We start from the raw sequence: 24,728 nt of genomic DNA, 5'->3' as shown, positions 1-24,728 counted from the left end.
ACTACTTCTTGTATTTAAATTCATCTGAAAACAAAACCCACTGAATGTTCTAAGACCTGCTTGCTTCCAGACCACTGTGCTTTCATCTGTCTTGCTGCAGCTCATCATGACAGTATTGAATTTTGAGTTGCCCAAGCATTTTGGGAGCAAAACTCACTTGTTAAGCAGAGGAATGTAGTGACCTTCCTACACACCCTCACACCGAGGCCTCTCTGCGAAAGCACGGTGTGACTTGTCTTCAGAGGGTATCAGTGCACGCGGGGGCGAGAGAGCTTTGTACGTGTGTATCCATGTCTCGTCCGCTTGGCTTTTGTGCCAACTTCAAAGCCATCTGCTCGGGAGTAGAAAAGCCTGCCTAACAGACTAAGGCAGCTGCCACCACAGTTTTTGCATGCTGATCTCGCAGCTTCTTCCCCTGTAACCTTGGATGACCATCTCTTCTAGGTAAAGAGGGAGAACATTAGTCTCTGGCTTAGAATCTAATAAACCGTGGGTTTCCCCTAAACATACACTACTAGTAATATCATTCCTGGTAAGGGATGAGTGAAATTGTGTGAATAAGAACCTGGCAGTGTATACTGTAGGTTGCTGTTGATCTTTCAACTCAGCACTGTGTTGTGCTATGGGCTGGACTCCCTCTGTTACTGCACAACTTCTCTCAGGTTGCCATCCTGTCCCAGCAGCTGCTTTTTCCTCTCTCTGATCACTAAGAGCAACTGTGCAGCACAAACGGGATACATACTAATACAGCTTTATAATCAGGCACTGCCTGGTTTTGGCCTCAATAATGAAGTGCCTGCTCATCCCAGTGTATCCCTGTACAATGTACAGAGACTTCAACTGGCAGAAGTAATTTGTCTAAAAAAATCAATGCATGCTTCCTTTTATTGGCCAGTGATAGAAACTGATTACTCTGTGTTTTACACTTCCTTTATGTTCACATTGTATGACTTACTGCAAAGGAAAGTCAGCAGAATTAGACCTCTGCTATACTGCAATAAGACTTGCATGGACTGCTCTTTTTCCTGCATGGAGATGAACATGCAGTACCTGCATGCATTTGACTCAGAGCTCATGAGTTCATTCAAGCTAAATGTATCACTGCGGCATTGTCCAATGTGTCAGTTACTGAGCTTATAAATGACTGTTCTTTTTTCAATACTGACCGATTCAAACATTTTCATTTTCATTCACCAAAGCTGCCTAAAGCATGGAATTTTTTCATTTGTTTTCTCTTTAGCAATGTGGAGTTGGTGAAACAGCTGATCCTGTTTCAAATGGAGTAACCCATACTTAACACTGAAACCCAGTTACGGGTTTCAGTACCTCACGTATCTCTGTGAGACCCTAGAAAGTCTCTCTGGAAATGTTGCTTTTCCTTGGAAATGGGAAGCAAGCTGGTTATTTTATGGCCACCTGAAGAAGCTGTGTGCACCAAGGTGACTTGTCTGACGTAAGAACTCAACTGTTCCAGGCTTCCCTACCTTGATCTCTCTCATCCTGCCAGCAGCATCTCTGTGTCTTCAGCCCCAACTAAATTTCCTTTCCTCTAGTGTAAATACAGCTCCAATGTGCCAAGATCTGCTTGCCAACAAAGTGAAGAATATTTTATCAGATCATTATGCCTGGCATAACAGTGGAGCTCCAGTACTGTAATGTTTCACACTGAGGAAACTACTTTTGGTGTCTTCCAACTGACCTGGCATGATGTTTTTCTGTTTCTGCCTTCTCAACTGGAAGCCCTGGTGCAGCAGACGGACACATGGCACATTGCTGCAGGGCAAGAATAGGGTGCTCAGGTACACACAGTCTGAGCAGGGCTCTGCTGGAGTTCTGGTAAGAATCCATTTTTCATCTCAGAATAGCAGACATGTTATACAACATGATTATAGAATCATAGAATGGCTTGGGTTGAAAAGGATCTTAAGGACCATCCAGTTCTGACTCCACTGCCCTGGGCAGGCTTGCCACCCACTAGATCAGGGCCTGGCCTTGAACACCTCCAGGAATGATTCTCCACTTCATCTTGTTGTGGCACGAATACCACTTGCATGAACAATTATGACTTAGGAACTTCTGTCTGCACCAAAACACGAAAGATTAAAGGTGAGGGCACATCCATCCTCACTGAAGAATGCCACCTCTGCCTGCATCCTCACCAGAGTCCTTGACCACCACGGTGCCAGCAAAGCATGGCCCCAAAGGGTATTTTTGGCTTTCATGGATGAATGTGTCAGCATTTTTTCATAGCAGTCTTCAGAGCAGCCAGTATTTGCCCCAAACTCACTCTGGGCACATAGAGCTATGTATGAACTGAGGAAGACGGGGCTGGTTCATGCTGCAGAGGGGAGAATTCCGAGGGTGGCATGGGCGATGTAGACAGCTCTGTCTGGCCCAGTGACCTGGATCACAGAGATTTCAGAGAGCTCATCGCTTCCCAGGGAGCGCTCAACACCTCGCAGCATCAGGCCTGCCTGCTGAGAGCCCTCCGAGTGCTGAGATATCACTTGAGTTATCCTCATGCTGCCACAGAGGAAAAGAGTAGACGTAGACAATTTGTGACTGGATAGAAGAGAAAGGATTTTCATCTGTAAGATGTTCCTGATTTTCCAAAACCACTGCTGATTAAAGGAATTGTGGGAAAGGCAGTATTATACAAGCCAAGATCCAGCATAGCTATAGGCAGAACAATAATAGATCTTACATGCGTTGAAATTGCAGTTTAAAGAAAATTGCATTATTTTTCAGCATGAGAAGAAGTGCCAGGTTGATGAAGGATGCGTCCTGGGGCTCACAGCCTTCTGAGACTGAATTCACTCACTGCAAAAGAATTAGGGCAAAGTAAAGAAAACCAAAGCAAATAAAAACAAAACAAGAAATCAACTCAGATTTCATATTAATACTGCTTCTTGAGGACACAGCATTAAGGTGAGAGAGATCTCTCTACCTTGCAAATGGAAAAGCACTTAGGCTCTGGTTAGACACACAAGTACCTATCCTTAGTGTGCCCTGCTAAGGTGGCACAGGCTACAGTTGTATATGTTTATGTTAAAAGCACGCACTAGACTATAAACTCTTTTGGTCAGGTTTTCTCCTGTGCCACAGTAGAGAAATGTGGTTTCTCTAAGACAAATTGTGTTAAAGTTTGTGTAACAGCTCTACCGTTTCTATATAGGTCACTCCAAAAATAATGCCTCCTATTTATATCCATGGAAACAGATACAAAGAGCACAATAACACTGTTTGATAGCATTCTCAGCTACAAAGCACTGTTTTTCATCATAGTCACCAGCACTAGCCAATTCACGTGGAAGAGCTGATCAAGGCGATCTTCATTTCATGGTGTGACAGCTGTGCATGGCCACCTGGAATGTGGCTTGTCCTTCACATTGCTGTTGCCAAATTGCTGAAACACACCACTTGCTGCCTCACTTTGCTCACATCCACTCTTTGGTCTCCATAAAGGTTGAGCAAGCGTTGATGTATGTCAATACATGCAATTTCTCCTGCATAAAGGAATTCAGTGACACACCTTTGCTTCAAACGTGCTTCCAGGTCAGATGCCATTTTGTCAAACAGCCCCTCTCCTGCCATCTATCATACAGCAATAAAATGTAAAGGGATGTTGCTGGGAAGGTTCAGCCTCTACTGCCATACCATTAATATCTGCCTCTGATGTCGTAGGCCAACATAATGAAATAAGGAGGTATTACTTTTAGAGCAGCCTTCATATTTCTGAGACTAGCTGTTAAGAGCCTATATTGTATTTTACATATATTTTGCAAAGTACAGGCATTAAAATGGTATAACCTTTCAATTATATATGTTGCAGAAAAACAAGAGTGTAAGATCACAGCATTATGCCATACTTACCTAACCAGCCTTTTCTCACCTCAGTTGTTCAACTGCATGGAGAAATACTTACAGAAGTAAGGATCTCTTATCTCAGTGAGATTTGACAGAACCAAAGGCAAAATTCAAAATAATAATTAAAAAAAAGTAGTCCAATTTAAATAAATCCCTTATTCTAATATTACTCAGCTTCTGCCAAGCTATCATTTTCCAGCCTCATAAAACTGTCATGTCATTAGCATTTTGGGATCATCTCCTTATAAGCCTGACCTTTACAATGGGTTTTACACCTGGGTTTAAGAATCTCATTCTTGCTTTCCTCTACAGCCTGCTGCCTGAGGTGGGGTAGAAGTCAGCAGCCTCCATGATTCGTAACTACTAATTATGCAGCGTCTCATATATAATTGTTCATTCTGTAAGCAAAGCGAGCTGGCAGAGAAGCACAGACCTACAGAGATGTAGGTATGCGTGTGACCTTAATTCTGGACAGGCAGATTGCACACAGTTCGTAATGGTGTTTATTGAACTCTCCTATATATAGAAACTCCAGCCTGGAAGAGGCTTCGCTCCGGGAGCTGTTTGATCCTCCCTTTCATCACCATGTGGTGGCAGGCACTTGAGTTGGCTTTTACTGTAAGCCCAGGGAGAAACATCCCCCGGCTGCCTGGTGCACAGCCCATGGCTCCATGTCCAAACATAGGCCCCCTGGCAGGAGGTAGGCACGATCAATGCAGATTGCTTTTCACCTGCCCCTCTGAACCGCTGCTTGAACCCTGTGAGCAGATTAAGCCCAGTCCAGTGCTGGCTGTTCTCCACAGCATGGCAATTTCATGTTGCAGTCTCAGGATACAGGATCCACAATGTTTGGCTTAGGTACATTTGGCTGTAGGAGCTGTTGTATGGAAAAATATTGTCCTCTGGGAGGTAGATGATTGCATATAGGGCCGATATTACTCAATTATCCAATGTAGGCTGGCTGCTGATGTTTCTAATTCTAAAGTAAGGGGAAAACATCAATTCTGTTGTATGTAGCAAGGTGGGGTAGACTTTTTCTTCCAGGTAACTACTGATAGGAAGAGAAGTAATGGCCTTAACTTGCACCAGGAGCTGTTCAGATTGGATATTAGGAAAAAATTATTATCAGAAAGAGTGGCAGTGCTGGAACAGACTGTCTAGGGAAGTGGTGAAATCACCATTCCTGGAGGTTTTCAAGAAGAAGATAGACATGGCACTGAGGGACATTGTTCAGTGCACACAGTGGTGATGTTTGAACTAGATAATTTTAGCGGTCTTTTCCAACCTTAATGATTCTACATTTTTGTCTAGTGGCCACTGCCCAGCTAAAACCGACACTTATAAAAATGTGCACTTTATCCTGTTATGCTCATGTAGCGTCAAGATCATATAGAATCCTTGGTTTACCACCTCCAAACCTAGGAAGGAGACTGGTTTTGGTCCTGAACCTCTTACCTCTATAAATAATCGGTTTCATATAATTTTAATGAATGGTCATAAATCAACTCTGTTGCAACCCCCGGCTTGGCTGATAACACTCAAGGAAAGGTCATGGTTTCAGGTTTTGTGGCAATTGCTCCCACAGTTCCAATAATCAGATACATCTGCTGGTCTCAAGTTACCCGATAATACTGTACAAAGAATAGGGTCACTGCTAAAAGTTCATCTCAAGAGGCGCAGGATGGGCAAACTGAACCGGCAGAGCAGGCTAGAGGGTGGGATCCTGTGGGAGAGAGACCTCAGCAGACCTGGGAGAAGGAGCAGTAAAGCTTAGGTTCGTCAGTGTGACTTCAGTTCCTGTCAAAATACTGACATAAATGTGCAATTTGTAGCCCTTACAAGATATCGCTTTGTTCTTGAGGGGTCTGTATGATTTCCTTTCAAAACAGGGCAAGAGGGTGTTGCAGAGAGTACTGAAGTGGCATTTGGCTTTGGTACAGCATTGCGCCCTTCTTTCAGCAAGTGGGGGAGCAGTGTACCAATGAAGTTGTGAGGGGAGAAATGACTGCTTGGCTCATGCTTGAAGAGTATTTGCAAATGCTGCATCATTGTTATTAATAGGGAATTTAGGGGGACAGAATAGTCACATTTGTTCAAAATTTTCATTTAAAATTCAGATGATGAAGGGAAAACACGCTTGCAGCAGAGCATGAGCTGAATGGTCGTGTATAAGATGCAGGTGACAAAATGCTCACACACTCAGGGATGTGCGAGCAGGTCACAAAGCCATCCCTCCTTTCTTCTCAGCATGGGTGAGTTTCTGCCTTGCACTTGCAGCCAACCCATTGTGCCGTGCTTACAGGTTTGCTGAAGAAAGTCCTAAAAGCAATGAAAGGAGGGTAGGTATGTCCTTTGGGTAAAGTGAATTAGGGCTGTTGGACCTAAAGAAAAGTTGGGAAGAGAAGATACACTGATCACCTTTAAATATGCAAGAGGCTGCAGCATGAAGAGTAGAAATTGTCTCCTTCTTCCACCCATAGCAGAAAGGATAGGTTTATAGCACAGCTCAGGACAGTGCTGGGAGCAGGGGCAGCCGAGCTCCTGAGGAGATGGCCTGGGGAAGCCGTGAAGCTTCTGCAGCAGATATTTGTAAGGACGGGCTGGACGGATGCCTGTTGGGATGTTCATGAGGGCAATCAGCTGTTTATAAATACTCTTACTCAGTGCCTTCCTGCAGTTTGTGTGTGCTATTGCTGTCCAGGTGCAATGGCCACCAGAACATTCTCCTGCTTCCATGACGCTGCAGACACATGCCATATGCAAAATTCAGCACATATTTAACTTAGTTCATCTGGGTAGTGGACACCCCATATAAATACACAAACTCACATTTAGCTTGTATTTGCAGCACGGCTGCAAAATACCTAAGAAATCCAAGCTCGTTCTGGGATTACTTTTGCGCTTGTTTGGTTTGGCATGAGATTTTAGGGTCTGGAAGAGAAGGGTGGATCTGTTTTAAAAATATATGCATCTTCTGCAGACCTTGTAAGGTATCCAGCGGGAGCTGCCTATAGCTAGGGAGTGTTAGTTGTCTAACAAGTGCTTCAGCCCTCAACTCTCGCAGGGCTCAGTTACACAGGAGCACATTACAGAGCACCCAGACACAATCCTTTCTCATCCTGGAAGGAAATGCAGCCTCCTGCTCATGGGGCCTTCAGCCCTGCAGGCTTCAGGGCTTGAAACCCACCCAGCCCTGGGGTTTCCAGCCCCAGCAGAGGGTCTGGCTTGCACCAAAAGGCAGGGGGTTGCCAGCAGGGAACCCACATGTGGTTCAAATGTGCAGGTTGAGAGTCCCTGAATCTCTCCAACAGACTCAGGATGGAAAGGAAAAGACCACTTGGCTTGTATCGAAGTGTGTAAGAGAAAAGAGGCTGACCCCTCACATGCTGATTTTCACTTAGTGCTCAGTGCTGTATCAGCCAGGACTTGCTAAACCCAAAGAGGCATTGTGTTAGTGAAAGCTCCAAAAATCTTGCTTTTTTTTCCACAGTTTCCATACCAAAGTACATTTGTGGGGATTGTATTTCCTTTTCTTGTATCTGGTTGCACTCAGAGATTTATAACGTGCGCTGGGCTTTGCTGCTATTGCTAAACCACAAGTGCTGTTCCTTCTTACGGTGGCCCTTACTCCCCCCCTTCCAGTCACTATTTCTGAGAGCAGATCAGGATGCTATTTTTGATTTTTTTTCCTCTTTAAGACATATCTAAACTCCAGCCAGAACAATTTGTTTCACTTTTAAAGAGAAGAAAGGCGATGCCTACCATAGGGCTCATTTTGACAGCACACAATCCTACAAAAAATAATTGCCAAGAAAGAAATCAAATCCAGCAGTATTCAAGTTACTATTCAAAGGAGACTGGTCTGCCAGAATGAAAGCTTCCTCCTGTGCTTGTATCATTCTTCATCAAACCTACAGCAAAACGAAGGCTTTTGCTGTGTGCACAGCAGGCAGTGGGACCCTTCTGCAATTTCCTTATTTTCTGCAAAATCCATCATTTCTTTCCATGCAAGACATTTAACCTCTTCTGCGGGCCATCTTCACTACTGGAACGACTTCTTTTCTGTGCAAATAATATTGTAATTGTCCTTCAACGCTGACCTGACTTTATGAACTTTTAATTTTTATTCCTACTTCAGTGTTTAAAAACTTTGACAACACCCTAAGAACTAGAATGTGTAGCACAGCATTAACGTCTCTTAAGGAACCAATTACTATTTTCTCTTCCCATTGCCAGGGATTGCTCTGCAAAGCTGTTCCCCTCTGCTTACTCCACCACCCCTCATGCATGCTGCTGCCCTTGTGCCAGCTCAGGCAGCAATCCCCCCATGCCTCCTGCACCGCAGCTCTGCCCCAGTCTCCCTCCCCTCACCTGGAACCTCTTTTTTCTGCTCTGGTCCCTCTTCTGAAATCCCTTCTCCATCCCCACTCTGCTTCTCTGAGTGATGTGTTGTAGGATGCGCAAACTCAGTGTGTCTGGAAAGTTTCCATCAGCTTTACTGTGGCGGAACAGTCTGCCTTAGCTTTTGTAACAAAGAACTTGAAGTTGCAGACTTTTTTATTGGTAGGCATTTGATACGCAAATTTTATTTGACTGTCAGGACAGATTCACAACAGTTTTCGATTTGGAAATCATACACATTGGCACCTTTAATGAGCCAGAGATAGTTAAAGGTGAAAACAAAAGAGTATTATATAGAGTATTATAAAGGTGATGTATTTATTACTGATTTCCAACATTATTAAATAAAATTCATTAGATTATTAATTGGAGATTAATATGAGATATTTTGCCAGCAATATTAAAAAATGAGATGCTTTGCCAGATCAGAGAGAGAAATTGCTATTTGCAAGAATACCGGATGGAGACAGCCTTCCCATTTGGCAGGTAGCAAACAGGTCTCACGCATCTCTTGCTATAGGTTTTGTCTGGCAACTGCAGTAGATGCAGACAATTTTCAAGAAAGAAATCCACAGCTTTCCAAAGGTGCTAAAGAACTTTGATCCCCAGACACAAGAAAGAAATTCAGCCTGTGCTGTCTCTCCTAAATTCTTTGGCTTGGTTTTTCAAAGGATACTTTATTTGTTTGTGCCAATAACTTGACAGCTACACAAACTATGGAACAAATCAGCAGATCAGAACAAACGGTCTTTTTCAATATTTTCCACATCTTGGTCACTGTTGAAAATAAAAAACTGTTTATTTTTGGTCTCCTGAGTCAGCGAATGGCATTGTTGCCTGTCCTGAGTCTGAGCTGTGAGTTATCAGTGTCGGTGTGCCCTGGCACACATTGACCACTCGGCCATTCACACATACTAAACTTTACTTCTTTATCCACTAGGGAAGAAAAATCTCGCTGAACGATCACAAGCTGTGTCTGATGCCCTGAAGTGGGACAAGGAGAAGTTTGGGTAAGGACCAATTTACACACTGTACAGGCTGTGCTCCTTGTGGAATACCCAGGGATTTGGAGGCACCTCTGAAATGGGTCCTGCAGAAGCCTACACAAAGGTAGCTTAGGGGGAAGGCTGGGAAGGAGGAATTCAGGCTGACCTCTCAGGGAATTTTGCACCTTGCTCTGGGCCAGGCGCACAGCAAAGTAGCTCTGGGGGGCTGGCACCATGTCAGGGCAGAAACTTCTGACCCACAAAAAAAAAAAAAAAAAAAAAAGAGGAGGAAATCCCTCTCAATTTTTCCCATTTTCCAATACATGTAGGACACTTAGGCCAGATGTTACCAGTTTGCTTTTTTCAAGGGGAAGAGGGCTTGAAGTGGCTGAGTTTAGTGTGGCACACCTTGGTGCCAGGGAGAGGATGCTGGTGCAAATGCCTGAGGCATGCATATGTTCCCGTGGGGAACAGGTGTGGATTTTTTCTGTGGTGGAGCTGTAAGCATTCTAAGTGTTGTAAGCATACATATACGAGTGCTCTGCTATGGTCTTAGCCTCGGTTGTGAAAATCATCTGCTGGTTTTGTGCAATTGAGTGAATCCAGTTCAAAATACTGCTACAGGAAAACAGAATAACCATGTCTTGCCACAGCTGGAAACCAGACAGTATAAACGCTCATTTTGGTGGGGATGCTGGCTGGGGATCTCAGCCTGGGTCTGTGAGCAACGGTTACCACTTAAAAATGTAATTGTGCAGGTTTCAAAAACAAAGAACTGATCTGTGGGAATGCTGCAAGCATCGGGATCTGAGTGCCAGTGCAGCAGCCCCACTGCAGGGCCAGGAGCACCAGAAAACCCGTTCTTTGGTGTGGAACTGCTAGGGGAGAGGGCTGGGCCTCGCCTCTCCACCGCGTTCCCCCCCTGCGCACGAAGCACCCGGGCAACTGCGGGAGCACGACCGGTGGTGTTGTGTGGGGGACTCTGACAGCCCTCCCCCAGATGATACCTAACGTCAGCCCAACGCCAGCTAATTCGCCGAGCGTGCAGGGGCTTGTATGGCTCCGAACGTATGAATTTCGGCTGCTAGCTGCATACTGTACCCCAGGACCGCTCCTAGGCGTTGCTCGCCGGCCATCCTTTGTCTCCTAGCGATCTGACAGCTCGCCATTCCCATCCACGGCGATTTGGGGGAGGGGAGCCGTGCCACTGCTGCGACCGCTCGGCGAATCGCTCGGGTTGGGCTCAGAAAAGCCCACGAAATGCCCTTCGGTGTCGGCCGAGACTCGCGGGGCTCTCCGGCACCCGACAGCACCGCCGCTGCCGGTGCCGGGCGTTTCAAACAGCCACCTGTCCCGCGGCACGCGTGACGCCGGCTCTATCTATAGGCGGAGGATCGCCCAGTCGCGCCCCACGCCCGGTCCGGAGTCCCCCCAAACCCCCGCCGCCGCCCGGGCGCAGCCGGGCCCGGCCCCTCGGGCCACTCCCGCCGAGGGGAGGGGGCCGGGTGGGCGGCCCGCCCGCCCCCTCGGGCCACTGCCGCGCCCGCCGGCCCCAGCATGGACGCTGCCGGCCGGCCGGCCGCCGGTCCCGGGGGACGGTGCCCCGGGAAGGAGGAGGAGGCGGCGTACGCGGAGGTGTGCGTCTCGGCCGGAGCAGAGAGCGAGGCCCGGGCGAGCGGGGCGGCGGACGGCGGGGCGGCGGCGGCCGCGGAGGGCCCGGCCCCGGCAGGGCATCGTCCCGAAGCCGCCGCCCCGGGATGCGGCGCGGGGCCGGGGTCGCCGTCCTCCTCCTCCTGCCCCTCGGCGAGCAGCGCGGCGGGCGGCGGGGGGGCGGAGGAACCGGCGGCGGCCGGGGGCCAAACCTCCTCCTCCTCCTTGGGCTGCGAGAGCGACGAGGAGGCCGGAGCGGGGCGCGGGGCCGGCGGCCCCTCCCGGAGAGCCCCCGGGGGCGCGCCCGGCGCGGCGGGGCCGCACTACATCAGCACGCAGGAGATCCAGCTGAGCGAAGTGGACCACGATATGGACTTCGACGCGGGGCTGGCCGCCCGCTGGGACTTCGAGGACGACAACGTGATCTACTCCTTCGTGGACTACGCCTCCTTCGGCAGCGACGAGACCCCCGGCGACACGCCGACGGAGGAGGACAACAGCTGCTACCTCAGCACGACGCCCAGCGAGCGCACGGCGCGGGCGGACAGCGCGGGCAGCGGCAGCGAGGCGGCGGGCGGCAGCTCGGGCAGCGACGCGCCTCGGCGGCCCGGCGGCGCGGGAGCGAGCCCCGCGGGACACATCCTCCTATCAATCAAAGCGGCCTCGCGGGCTATAAATGAGTGTAGCGCCGCGCGGGAAGAGCGCGACGCAATCTACGCCGCCGAGCATGAAGGCGACATGAGCCTCCGCGTCGCCGCGGCCCCGGAGCGCGCGGCGGGCTTCGGGCAGGACGCCGGCCGCCAACACGCCAAAAAGTTCATCGCCGTCCCCGCGCGCCTGCAGACGCGCTGCGGGGCCAGGGAGGCGGGCGGCTGCTCCAGCGGCGCCTCCAGCGCCGTCAGCGAACTGGACGACGCCGACAAGGAGGTGCGCAACCTGACGGCCCGCGCCTTCCGCAGCCTGGCGTACCCCTACTTCGACACCCTCAGCCTCGGCTCCCGCGCCTCCTCCGCCTCCCTCTCCGACCATGCGCTGGGCGTCAACCGCTGGTCCACCTACCTGGACCTCAAGTGCGGTGCGCTGGGACCGCGGGGCGCGACGGGCGGCGGGCAGCTGTGCGTGCGCTCCGGCAAGGCGCCCAGCAGAGCGCTGCAGTTCGTGGTCAGCAAGCTGGACGGCGAGATCGCGCACGTCGAAGCGCCGCCGCCGCCCCGGGGAACGCTCAGCATGCGGGAGCCCGGCCGGGCCGCCCGCCCCGATGAGGAGGAGGCCAGCAAGAAGTCCAGGTTCGCCTCCAGCCTGCTGAAGAACGTCATCTCCAAGAAGATGCAGCTGGAGCACGAGTTCAAGATGGAGCGGGGCGAGCTCACCGACACGTCCTCGGCGGGGCCCGGCGCCGCGCCTCCCGCCGGCCGCGACCCGGAGCCCGGCGCTGGGACCGGAGGCGGCGGGCGGCCGCGGGAGGGCGGCGTGCAGCGGCAGAGCTCCCGGCTCTCGGAGGGAGGCTCGGAGCACGGCGCGCCGCCACCAGAGGAGCCGGGGGAGCGCGGCGGCGGGCGCTCGCCGGCTTCCAAAGCGTCGACGCCGCGCGAGGGGAGCCAGGAGAGAGCTGCAGCGGAGGAGGCTGCCGAGGCCCGGCGGGGCGGCTCGGAGGCGGCCAGGGCCACCTTCCTGCGCAGCCAGCACAGCGCCTTCAGGTCATGGAAGGAGCGGGAGGCGGAGAGCAAGGAAGAGCGGGCGCCCGGCGGCAAGGCGAAGCCGTTCCCGCGGCTCGAGCCGGGCGAGGCGGCCGCCGGCAAGGCCACCAAGCTGTCGCGCCTGTTCGTGCCCGGCATCCAGCACGCCGCTAAGGAGAAGGAGCACGCCGCTAAGGAGAAGGAGCCCGCCGGGCAGCGCCCTGCCGCCGCCTCGCCGCCCGCCGCCAGGCCGCGGCTCCCCGAGATCAAGATCAGCCTGGGGCCGCCCGCCGAGCCGCCGTTCAGCATCGCGCAGCTGCTGACGCCGCAGCTGGCCGCCCGGCCGCCCGACACCAGCCACAGGGCTCCGCGGGCCGACGGCTCCGACAGGGTGCCGCAGTTCCTGGTGCGCGACGTGCGGGAGGGCAAGGGCAAGGCGCAGGCTCCCCTGCATCAGGTGCGGGACGTGCGTAAGCTGATCAAAGGCTCCCACGGCGGCGACTCGGCGGATAACAGCAGCGACAGGGGCAGCGTGGGATCCGAGCAGGGCGGCGCCGAGCACCGGCAGCCCGGCCCGGCCGAAGCGGGGAGCAAAGCGGCGGCGGGCGGCCGGGCGCTGGGCTGCCCGCCGGAGGGCACCGTGCTGGTGCACCGCACCTCGGGCCGCCTGCCCGTGGCCACCATCGCGCCCAACAAGAGTGACCCGCGGCAGCCCGCCGTGCTTAAGATCGTCGCCAAGTCGGCCGCGCCCTGGCGGCATCAGGCGGCCCCGGCGCCCGCCGAGAAGGGCCGCGGCGCGGAGGAGGACACGCGGGAGGAGGGCAAGGCGGCGCCGGTGCAGAACGCGCTGGAGAAGCTGACGGCGGCGGTGCGCAGCATGGAGGAGCTGTACAGCTTCAGCAAGCGCGAGTGGAAGCGCAAGAGCGACCCACTGCCCATCACCGGCAGCCACGTCCTGTCCCTCATCGCCAGCCAGGAGCGCGACGCCGCGCCCCGCCCGCCCCTCGCCGCTGAGCCAACGCCCAAGGCGGAGGAGCCGGCGAACAAGGGGCCGGGCCCGGCGGGAGGAGAGCGACTGCCGCGCCGGGCCGCCAACCCCGCCGCCGCGACCGACAAGGTGTCCGCCAAGGCGGCCGCCTTCGAGAGCCTGGCCCGGCAGCGCCAGCGCGGCCCCGCGCCGCCCCGCGCCCTCCTCACGCTCCGCGGCCCCGCCGCCGCCGCCGCCGCGCCGCCCGCCAAGCCCCCGGCGGACGGCGGCGTGCGGGGCCCCGCGGCGGCGGCGGCGGCGGCGTTGGCTCCGCGAGCCCCGCGGCTCCCGGCGGGTGGCGGCGAGGGCCGGGCGGAGCCGGAGCGCGGCGCGGACTGCGACGGCTACCTGGCCCTGCCGCTCGCCGCCGCGCGACCCGGGCCCGCCCCGGCGGTGGCGACGACGACGGCGGCGGCGGCGGCGGGCGGCGGCCGCCCCGCCCCGGTGCCCTTCGGCGCCGCCCCTCCCGCGGGCGGCCCCGGGCTGCCGTCCGCCGCCGATGGCTCCGCCGCCCCGCCGTCTCCCGACGCCGCGGCCGCTCTGTTCCCGCCGGTCCTGCCGCCCTTCGCCGCCGCGCCGCCGGCGCCGTTTTTCTGCTTCTCGCCATCCGTGGCCGCGGCCGAGCCGCTGCCGCAGCGGCGGGTGCTGTTGGACGTAAGCAGCGGGCAGTACTACCTGATGGACGCGCCGCCGCAGCAGCCCGCCAAGCGCCGCCTCTTCGACCCCGAGAGCGGGCAATACGTGGAGGTGCCCGTGCCGCCGCCCGCCGTCGCCCCGCTGCCGCTGCCCCTGTCGCCCCTCGCCCTCAACGCCGGCGCCTTCGGGGCCGCCTACATGCTGTACCCCGGGCTGCTGCCCGCCGCCGCCGTGCTGCCCGCCGGCGCCCTGCCGCGCCCGCTCTCCCACCCGGGCAGCGAAGGCAGCGGCGCGGCCGATCCGGGCAGCCCGGCGGAACCCGAGGGCCCCTACTACGTGCCCGGCGGGCAGGGGCCGGCGGCGCGGCGCGGGGCGGCTGAGGCCAAACCGCTCGTCAGCATCACGGCGCCCGGCGGCGGCTCGCGGCTCGTGGCACCGCCCTCCTTCGACGGCACGACCATGCGGCTGGTGGTGGAGCACCGCTGAGCGCCGGTGAGTACCGAGGGGCAGCGGTTGAGGGGGTGCGCTACCCCTTAGCGCACCTGGTGACAGCCTGGGAAAAGGGTTCACCTCTTCCATTTGGGTCGGAGGGCAAATCCAGGATCGGGCATCCGTTGGGTTCTGCAGTGCTTCTCCCCCGTTGTCGTATTGGATCCTCCTACAAACTCAGCGGTTCTATTTGTCCTCATAACTTCGCTGTCCCCACCTGGCTCTTTCTCTCATTATCTACCGGTGCTCAAAAAGCGCCTGGACAACACTCAGATGCAGTATCTGATTTTTGGGTGGTTTGTGTGGAGGCAGGAGTTGGACTTGATGAACCTTGTGGGTCCCTTTCAACTCTAGATGTTCTATGATTCTGTGACTCTCACGGTTTCCCTTCTTACCCTTTTGTCTTCATCTTTCTGATCGCATCTGCGGCTTTGCTTGGGGTAGGTTTTCCCCTAACAAGAAACTGCGATGCCAGAGCAGAAGCAGAAGTGGCAGTTCTGTGTTTCACACAGGTTCAGGTAGGAGCTGTCAGTCATTTTTCACTAGGATTGCTCTCTCATGAGGTCAGGTTTGTCAGGCTGTGGCTTTGAGAAGCAGTCAGATTCCATTGCTTAGATGTGGCTTCGGCTGGTATGGATGACACACTGAGCTGGCTGTGTCCCATTTTTTCTACCTGAATTGAAGCTTGAGCCATACTTTTTCTCCATTCCTCGGTATCTTCCCATAAAGGATGTATCTCCCTTCCTTCTTTATTTTCTTTCTTTTCCATGTCCTTTTTTATTTTCTTTCTTTTTCACAAACCATATCACCACATCAGGGACTCACCTGGCTTGGCCTCTGTCCCCTTTTGGCAGCTCAGTTCTTACCTTGATTTTCCTGCTGCCCTTCTTTCATATGGCTGCTGAAGCAAAGCCTATTTCCAAACTCCTCTTTCAGTCCAGAGTTGCCTCAGAGATTTTATGTAGCCCTCAGCTGCACACCACCAGCAGCGCTTCGGGATGCTTTCCTGAGCCAGCTTAAGTTTTAACTTTGCAAATGCTTGCACACGTGGTTATGGGCTCTTTCGCTCATATGCATCGTGCTGGGTGCCGAGCCTCACTTCCAAGGCCTGTAAGTAAACTATGGCACCTGCATTTCCCAGCTGTGTATGGTTACTAGTGCTACTGAAATCAGAAAACTTGTCTGGCTATCCCAGACTGAGCACTGAACACATAGACATTCCAGGCCAATGTAAGCCTTTGCTTGAAAATCCCTGATAGATGGCTTTGTACTTTTGTGATGTACATACACAGTGCTCCCCAGAAGGGAATTAAGGCAGTGTGTGCTTCACACCCAACACATTAGGATTGGTTCTGCTGAACATACAGGGGTGCTTGACTATAGATTCACAGAATCACAGAATGGTTTGGGTTTGAAGGGACCTTAACGCCCACCCTGTTCCAAATCCCTGCTGTGGACAAGCTTGCCACCCACCTGAGCAGGCTGCCCAGGGCCCCACCCAACCTGGCATTGAGCACTTTGTTTAAAATCTTGGGATGCTGCTGTTTCATCCTTAGCAGTAGTTTGGGGGAATTTATAGTAAGAATACTGTAGCAGTGAAGGACATGCTGCATGCTTTTCTGGAGTAGAAACAATTGCTTAAATGTTTGTGGCAGTTCCCTAAGAATCTACTTTTTATTAATGATTGTTTTTTTCCTTACAGGGCCAAGGAGGAAGGATCACTCTCCTTTAATTGAAATACATCTGGTAACTCCAAACATTCATCCTAAAAACTGCTTCTACAGTTTTCTAATTTTTTTGCTTCATACAAAACAAGCGTGCAAGTTTCTGGTTTCCTCAACAACAGTAAATCACTGCTTTATTTTCTGCACAATTGTTTTTGTATGGAAGCTGCTCTGCAGACTTTGTATGTGGCTGAAAGTGGTGTGGCTGCTGCAGCTGTCTGTAAAACAGAGTGTGCAAATAGAGCTGTGTTTGGGTTTGGATCAAAGCACAGTTTTCTCCAGGTGCATGCAGTGGCTTGGGATTAGCCAATGTAGCCACATGACTCTTGAATAAGAAATAAGACACTCAGCTCTCTGCCACTGCTGCACATCACAATCATCCCCATAGGTTTTGCTGCCAATATAAGGTCAGATCTCTATTTTGTACTCTATAGTCATGCACTTTGAATTGCAAACAGAGAGAACTGTAGTGTTCAAGTCATTTGTAGTGTTTATTTTTTGGCATGGTTCAAAAGAGATTGTGTAAATATTGGAAGATATGTTTGATTGCTTTCATTTTTTGTTTGCTTCTTTGTACTGTATTGAACATCACAAGTTGCCTTAATTATCACAGTGTTGAAATACTGGAAAGAAAATGGATGTAATATTTGTAGATCTCAGTTCTAAAGGAGAAGACAGCATTTATTTTGCTTTAAGGCTGCAGTCTTTTCTGTTTCAAACTGCCACATTGCCGATACTCCTAGTGATTCCCCTGAGAGAAACTTCTTTGTTCCAATTCCATTCACACAGTCATTTAACAGTGTCTGACAGGTTCACCTGAGGGCCACATCCATGCTATCTTTATTTCCTAAGAAAACAGTTCTCTTTTAAACAAGAAGCTCCATAGTCGCTCAAAATGCAGTGACTTGTGAGCGTGTGTCCAATGTTGCTCAGACTGATGATTTTGCTGACAGCAACTACTTTTTCTCAGTAAAAAAGAATTATGAACATGCAGATGTAACTAAACTGCCGTGTTTCTTGCCCAGTTTCAGTCCAGTGAAGCCCTTTGAGAAGCCTGTAAGCATAAGATCAAACCTAAGTTATTTAGTGTAAAAATTTCTCAAGATGAAACGTTGAAAATTTAAAATCTAAATGCAAACCCCCAAAGCCTGTACTTAATGATTTGCCATGTGCAGGGTTTTCCTGTGCCTACTTCTAAATAATTGTCACGCTAACAGGAAGAAGAGAATTATTCCACCAGTTTCCAAACTTGTGATGGAGAAGCATTCAAGTTATTTGTAAACCTTTCTATTTATTTAGAATATAAATATATTTGTATATGCATTATTCATTAGCATTTTTTGCTCTTTTAAACTGAGTAAATCCTGAAAAGTTAATTTCATCCATTCAGTGTTAGAACAGAAAAGATCTGGTGGGTAGGCAGCACTGTGTGAAACATGGTGCAAATGGAATAGCACAGCTATTGCACTCTTGTGAAGGAGATAGATGCTGTCAGCATTAGTGCTTGTGTTATTATAAAGTGAATGTTCAACTGAGCAGTTTGTAATTTGAAACATTTACTGGGCTTTTGATCATATTCTATTACTATTTTTTTTTGTGCAGAATTTAGCTATTTTCATGATCTTTCTACATGAGAACCAAGTCTTTGGCTGTGCTGATTTATTTTACCTGACAAAGTAATTTTTTACATTCATTTTTCCCCCCAAATTGTCATTTCCACAAGTAATTTGCAAAACACAAAAATCAGCTACAGCTGTCCTCATAGGTGTGAGATTTTGTTTGACATTGCCCTCAGGATGAGATGCACTGCATGTATACATATAGTGACTGATGTAATATGGATCTTCTCATTTATCTCATTGTTATGGAAATCTAATTAAAAATAATATTCTGACCCTTTTTAAGAGCTTGAAGTGCCCGACTAGAACTTGTAGCATGTAATCTTAAGTTTCTGCATTTCTGTCATTTGATCTGCAGTTACAAGCCTTAACTTTTTGCTGGGATTCTGGCTAAATGCCTCTTATGGAAAATGAATGCTTCTTCCCCGTTCTCTTTACTCAGTAATTTTGTGTATGTTACCAGTAGACCATCAGTGTTAAAACAGTGCTTTGGACTGCAGGACAGCGCAGGTACCAGAGTAAGTTGTCCACTGGGACAAAGCTGTGTATGGTACATACATTACAATATTAGCATTCATGTTTAAAAATATTTGCGTGCTACCTTTTCTTATATCGGTGCTCAGAGTGAAGTTTCATGTTGTGGTTTACAAGACATAGGTTTGCACACACAAACTCAGGGTTTACAGTTTTACCCAGTGTACTTGAAGGGAAAAAATGCCTAGGAAACAAGTGCCCAGGATTTCAAAACGTAGTTGTTTGAGGAAAATTTTGTATGTTTTTTTTTTGTTTGTTTTGTTTTTTTAAACTATTATTTTAACTGCCTGTAGAGATGAAAGCAATGACATGAGGTGATACCAACAGCTACTTTATTTTCTCAGGGGAGATTTCTTCAGTAGAATGTATCACTTCTAATGTCATACAGTGTTTGCTAGATTTTGTCTGTTACCAAACGTTGCACATGCCTGCATGGAGGGGTGGGTTTTGCAGGGAGCTGAGCTGCCCAGCCCAGCAAAGCCCTCCCGCACCTTGGCTCTGGATCCCTGAGGAGATTCCTGAGGTCTTCCTGGGGCCATGGTGGTTTTTGGCCTGACAGCACGATGTTTTGCTGAACTGGGCTGAGAGCAACCAGTAACATGCAGGGCCAAGCCCATGGTTCTTCACACAGTGTGCATCCAGCCTGGGCTTAAGCCTGGCACACAGCAGATACAGCCAGAAAAGACTGTTGGAAAAAAATCTGGGGATGTGGTGCTCCCCCAGGATAGCCAGGGGTGAGTTTCTCCTTCTGATGGAGTGATGCATAACTTCGTATCTTGGGTGAGAGGCAAGCCCTTGGTGTTGGGGCCTACAAGCTGCTTGTATTAGATGTTTCACAGTGCGGTCACAGCACACTGCAGCTGAAATTCAATGGGGAAAGGCCTGCCCACCACTTGGGTTCCCTCTCAACCCTGCGGCAGGGTTCAAGGCCTGTTGCAGCCATGAGTTTTAGGTTCAGTGGGACTGGAGTGATGCTTGAGCGTGGCTCCAGTCCTTCGCAGCGGGGTCAGTTTCGCTTGAGTAAAGTGAAGTCCCTGGTGAATGATTTCAAATGTATTTATGGGTTGTGTGTGGTTTGTTTTTTGTTTTTTTTTTTCCTCCTGTCTGCATTCAAAGGTGCCTCTACTATTTAGTGCTGATGGCCGAAGTGTCATTCCTAATTCTCATAAATTACCATTGACTTGTCACTACCCAAGAACGCATACAGTACTTTAAAAATACTTGTGTTTTTCCACCTCTCTCTGTGTTTTTTTTCTTCCCCATCCCTCTTTTTTTCCATTTTTTTCTTACTTGATCCCCTTCTTTTTAAGGGGGTGGGTTATAGTGTAAAGGTATTTAAAAGTGCACGTGTGAAGAAAGGGCAGTGATTGCTATTAGAATGTGGGTGGTATGTCTGATGGAAGAGCAGTGAGTTATAAGGCAAACAGGAAAATGCCGTGAAAGCGTTGTGTGGATAACATGGAAAAATAAAGCTGTAATTAGAGAAAAATGGACTCTGAGCTGCTTCCAATGTAGGCGACACTGTGGGAGCACGCAGCTGAAGCCTGGAGCAATCCTGCTGCTGAGTGCCGTGAGCCTGGGATGTTAGGGAAGCCGAGTGACTCCGGGAATTGCACTACACGTCAGGGACACCTCGAGACGTCGGTATCGCTTGAGAACAGACTGGTTGGAACTGCCGGATACCGAAGGTTGTAGTTGAATGAGTAAGCATTTGTATTATGGGTGGGTTTTTTTTGTTTTGTTTTGTTTGAATGTTATGACAAATAAAATGTATTTTTCAGTAAAAGATACACTTCAAATGAGCCTACTTGGTCATATTTTTGCAGAGTTCCCTTTGCTGTCATGCAGAACAGCTAGCAGTGGCACTGTTTGTCAGAATGTGTGAACAGTAAAGAAGATTTCAATGCAGAGCAAATTAGAAGCCCCACGCTCACTGTCCCTGAGCTGTCACAGTGTCTTAAGTCTTCAGTATGTAAGAGGCAAATTTACTTTATACTGTATTTTAATATATGCATTTTATTGTGTGTTTATAATCTTTTTAACCACATGCCTGAGATAGTTAAGGGAAAGCAGATTGTTACCTCATCATTTACAAGTAATACAGTCAGGTATCTGTTACGAATCTGCCATATCATTTCAAGACACCAAATATGAAAGCACAGATTTGATGGTTAAAGTGTGTTTTGGTGTTTCTAATAGTTCTCTCTTCCTCTCTCTGGGCTCTTTGAAATTTGCACCAGAGCCTTGTGTTTAATATAATTAATACCATCAGTGATGTAACTACTAATATGTAGCTAAGGATTTTTATATGGACATATAGACATATAAATCAACCAAGTGAAGATGTAGACAGGAAGAACTGAGATAAGGGGGAAACAGATTCGGGAAAGTGGAGTCCTGCAGCCATGTCTCAGCAGGAGCAGTCTGGGCGATCTTGGGCTGTCAAAGGGTGACCAGAAGAAAATCAAATGAAGTGTGGGAGCAGAACAGACAGAAGAGATATCAATCACCTTCAAATGAAACTGCAAAGGGGACTGAGATTGTCAACAGGAAAATCTGGGATCTGCTCGTTTACTTTTCTCTAAGAAGAGTCACTGGAGCCTGGTTGCTATGCAGCTTTGTGAAGTGCTCTTCCCATCACTGCTAGTTTTGGATATTAGGTGAGTCTTCTAAGCTGAAACCTCTACTAAGCAGGTCAGAAATAAGTATGCATGGGGAAATGAACTCTCACTTGTCCTCAAGGAGCCCAGTCTTGTGGCCAGTCTTCATCAACCAGCAATGCCTCTTATAGTACAAGAATCCAAATGCTTCAAATTAATCTGACAAATCGGGTGAAATATTTCTGGAATTTACAAGGTTTGGTGAATAAAATCTTTGAGTTTCCAAATGGTCTTCAAAACATCACTGGTAGGAGTGATGAGACCAGAAGGTAGAAATGCAGTATTTGTTGTCAGAAGGAATGGGAGTCGCGCAGGAGGAGCAGTTCCCTGATGTTAAGTGTAAACAAGCAATCTGGGATAAAACAAGTGGTGTGTTTTAAGGGGAGGGAGAATCCCATTTCATAATTGCTATCATCTTGCATTGTCACTATAGCAAACAAGCAATTGGCTTGACAAGCCCAAGCTGTATCCACCTGTTCTGTTTTTGAAGTACCTATCATCTAGTTACCAAATTAGAACCTGACAGTAGAAAGTCCAATTCTGCAACTGCCCTGCTTTGCCTTGACCTTACTCAGACCAGGTACACATTTCAAGTTGAAAATGCAACCTTGCTTAATCAGAACTTCTGTTTATTTTGCTATTTTTAAAAAAATTCTTCTGTCTTCTAAAGTACATGGACACCATATCATGCATTACATGTGTGCTTTAATCCTAAAAATATCCATACTTGAGGGTTTTCATTTCTTTCTGTTCTGTAATCTCTCTGTAGCCAGACAAACTGCACAAGATGCCTTCATAAACTAGAGCTGACTTCATCAGTAGCATGTTTCCTGGAAATCTGGGCTAAGTATTTTACAAGCTGCTGAATGTGTGTTCAGCTAGCATCATTCAGTGATAATTGATTCATTTTAATAAAATAATTGATTTGATGATCATGTTCTCACTGACAAAATAAATGGAAGATGCTGTCAGCTTGCCTGATTGCTATTCTGAGCTCATCCCTGTTTACACGTAGGCATTGGGTGTCCACTGTTGTCAAGAAAGGACAAATCTTACTAGCAATTTCTTATGATCAAGTTGTTTATGATTTACAAGAATCATGATGTTTGGTCTTAATGTCCATGAACAGCCAACTGCATTGATGGGTTAGTTCATAATATTTCCCATGGATTTAAGAAAAAACCTGAACTGCATTTCACGTTCTGTTTATTTCTTCATCTGGCACAGGAGAACAGGCTTCTTTTTGTTCTGCTTACCAAATTTTTTCTTCGGACATTTCTCAGAGCCTTTTTATTGTTATTTAATGGAAGAAAGAAATGGAGCCTCCATCTTGGAGGAAGTCTGCCTTCCAAACCAATGATCTTTCAGTGTTGCTCTGTGCACAAGATGTTTAGGAGTGGAGGAAGAAACTGAATCCTGAAATTTAAGTACTTTTTGAAGAGTATATGAAAAACATCTTTAAAAATTATTAGTCTTTCAAAATCCCAGGGAAAAGTTTCACAGTCTCTTTTTTCAAATGAGTTATTTTTGGAATTATTATTCCAATTCCTGAATTATTATTATTGTTTTGTCTGTCAGTGGCTTTTGCTTGGTAAGGACTGAGCATTAGCTCTTCAGTATACTTCAGCATAAAATAATCTTCAGTTGCTACCATTACCAATTATTTAAAAGTACATGTAATAGGTTGTTAAAATGTATGTTATATATTTGTCATTCACCCTCCATGGTTTGATAAGCATCCATAGCGTTTGCTGTGGTTATAGCCCTAAGTGTGTTTTCTCTTCAAATGCAGGATTAAGCAATGTATTAATTTCACCTTATTTTAGAGGACCGTCAGTTTTGTTGTTTCTGTAGCTATGGAGCCCACGTAAGTAGACCATTGCCTTCCATTACCCAGCTGTTGAACTAAGACCCTTCTGGCATCCCCATTATGTCCAGCTGTTAAGGTCAGATAACTTCAGACACAAATGTATTGCTGCCATACCCAGGAGTAGCCACGAGGATGTAAGAGTAGAATGGGCTCCATATAATTTAGTTTCGAGGGATGCAGCTAAAGTTGTGAAAGACCCCAAATTACCTTTTCAGGCTCGTCATCCTAAGAGCTGTTTTCAGAAATGCAGATGAGCCTGCAATTTTTCAAGAAGCTGTACTGAGGGTTGGTGAGAAAATAGAAAAAATAAAATGCACAGATCAGTATGTCCAAGAGATTTAACATATTTATGTTAAGACCTGTGCACACTCATTTGAGAGAAAGGCATACTTGATGTCGTTGAGGCATACTTGGCCACGGCTGGATTAACTTTTGTAATCAAAAAATACTTTATCTTTGGTAAATGTTGACATGGAGGAGGAGCAGGTAGGTCACACCTGCCTGTTCGTCTGGGCAGAGTCAAACAGGGACCTCCAGCATATGGTTCATCTTGCTTGGAGTCTACACCACCCTCTGGAGCTGCCACCGTCTTTTTGATTGTGTTGTTGTGTTCTATGTGATGGGAATGAAATAGTTCCTGTTGAACGATCAAAACCACTCCTTCCCAATGGGAGTGTATCCCACCCCAGAAGGTGACAGACAAAACCGCGAATGAAAGCAAAACAATTTTTTTTATACTGTATTTTTGCATGTTTTATTTATGTTTTGACTAGAGTTGCGTCAGCATGGTCAGGAAAGACAGCAAGCATCTGTTTATAGCAATCCATCCTGTTTATAGTTTGATTTCTGAAGGTTGGGCATTCCTGGTCTTTTACAACATGAAAATACTTGAGGTCTTTTTCATATTTTTGTAATACATTTTTTGTCAAGGCAACCCATGGGCTTTTGGTTTTCTTCTGGCCTTTTATTTTATTTTTTGTCATGAGCACTCACACATCTTGTCCTGTAAAAATTAAATCGGATGGATACTGGGATATTCTTTCTTAATCTGCAACACTGTTGCAAATGTAAAATGTTTTTTTTTTTTTCCACAGTTTTTGTGAAGCCGCTGCTGGAACAAACGAAAAGGTACTAATATAAGTCATTTTATTTGGATAACTTGTATGAGTAGTGACAAATACTTTACATTCAAATATGAACCTAGCTTACATAGAATAAAAAGTGTTGTCTCTGCCCAGGCTTTGCTACACTATGCATTCAAAATGGATTTCTTTCAGGACCCTTTCATTCACATAGTTCAGAAATGCCTCAGTGGGTGCTCGTTCTCTGAGCTATGCCTGGCTCAATTACATACAACAATGTACATTTTCAGAAGGCAACCTTGGAGAGCAGTTGGTGTCAGTTTAACTCTGCTCCTGGTGATAAGTACAGAAATTATACCATTGATTTCAATTGGAACAGAATTAAGGCAACTGTAAGTACTTTGGAAATGTTACCACACATTTTTAATCAATTGTGTTTAACTATAGCAGTTAATTAAAAAAAAAAAAAAAAAGATAAATAATAACAAGCAAGTTCTGACTGCTTGA

At 48.7% G+C, this 24,728-nt stretch overlaps 1 protein-coding gene and 1 long non-coding RNA gene across 3 annotated transcripts in view; both read left to right on the top strand.

Moving 5' to 3' along the window:
- The window catches only part of LOC116238898 (uncharacterized), a 67,692-nt gene that overhangs the window by 18,016 nt on the left and 24,948 nt on the right, over positions 1-24,728 (top strand). The window contains exons 2-3 of one of the 2 annotated variants that reach the window (XR_016466117.1): positions 9,209-9,278; positions 24,234-24,267. This is a non-coding gene — a long non-coding RNA (uncharacterized LOC116238898). The remainder of the gene's footprint in view (positions 1-9,208; positions 9,279-24,233; positions 24,268-24,728) is intronic. The other variant, XR_016466118.1, reaches the window with a different exon arrangement.
- C4H4orf54 (chromosome 4 C4orf54 homolog) lies at positions 10,795-20,399 on the top strand. The gene is made up of 2 exons (XM_090139306.1): positions 10,795-14,735; positions 16,435-20,399. Exon 1 carries the CDS (start codon positions 10,812-10,814, stop codon positions 14,727-14,729), a length of 3,918 nt encoding a protein of 1,305 aa, XP_089995432.1. The 5' UTR covers positions 10,795-10,811; the 3' UTR covers positions 14,730-14,735; positions 16,435-20,399.

This window comes from Phasianus colchicus, chromosome 4, assembly GCF_987193195.1.
Source record: "Phasianus colchicus chromosome 4, bPhaCol1.hap1.1, whole genome shotgun sequence".
Taxonomy (NCBI): domain Eukaryota; kingdom Metazoa; phylum Chordata; class Aves; order Galliformes; family Phasianidae; genus Phasianus; species Phasianus colchicus.
This window is presented reverse-complemented; position numbering and strand designations above follow the sequence as displayed.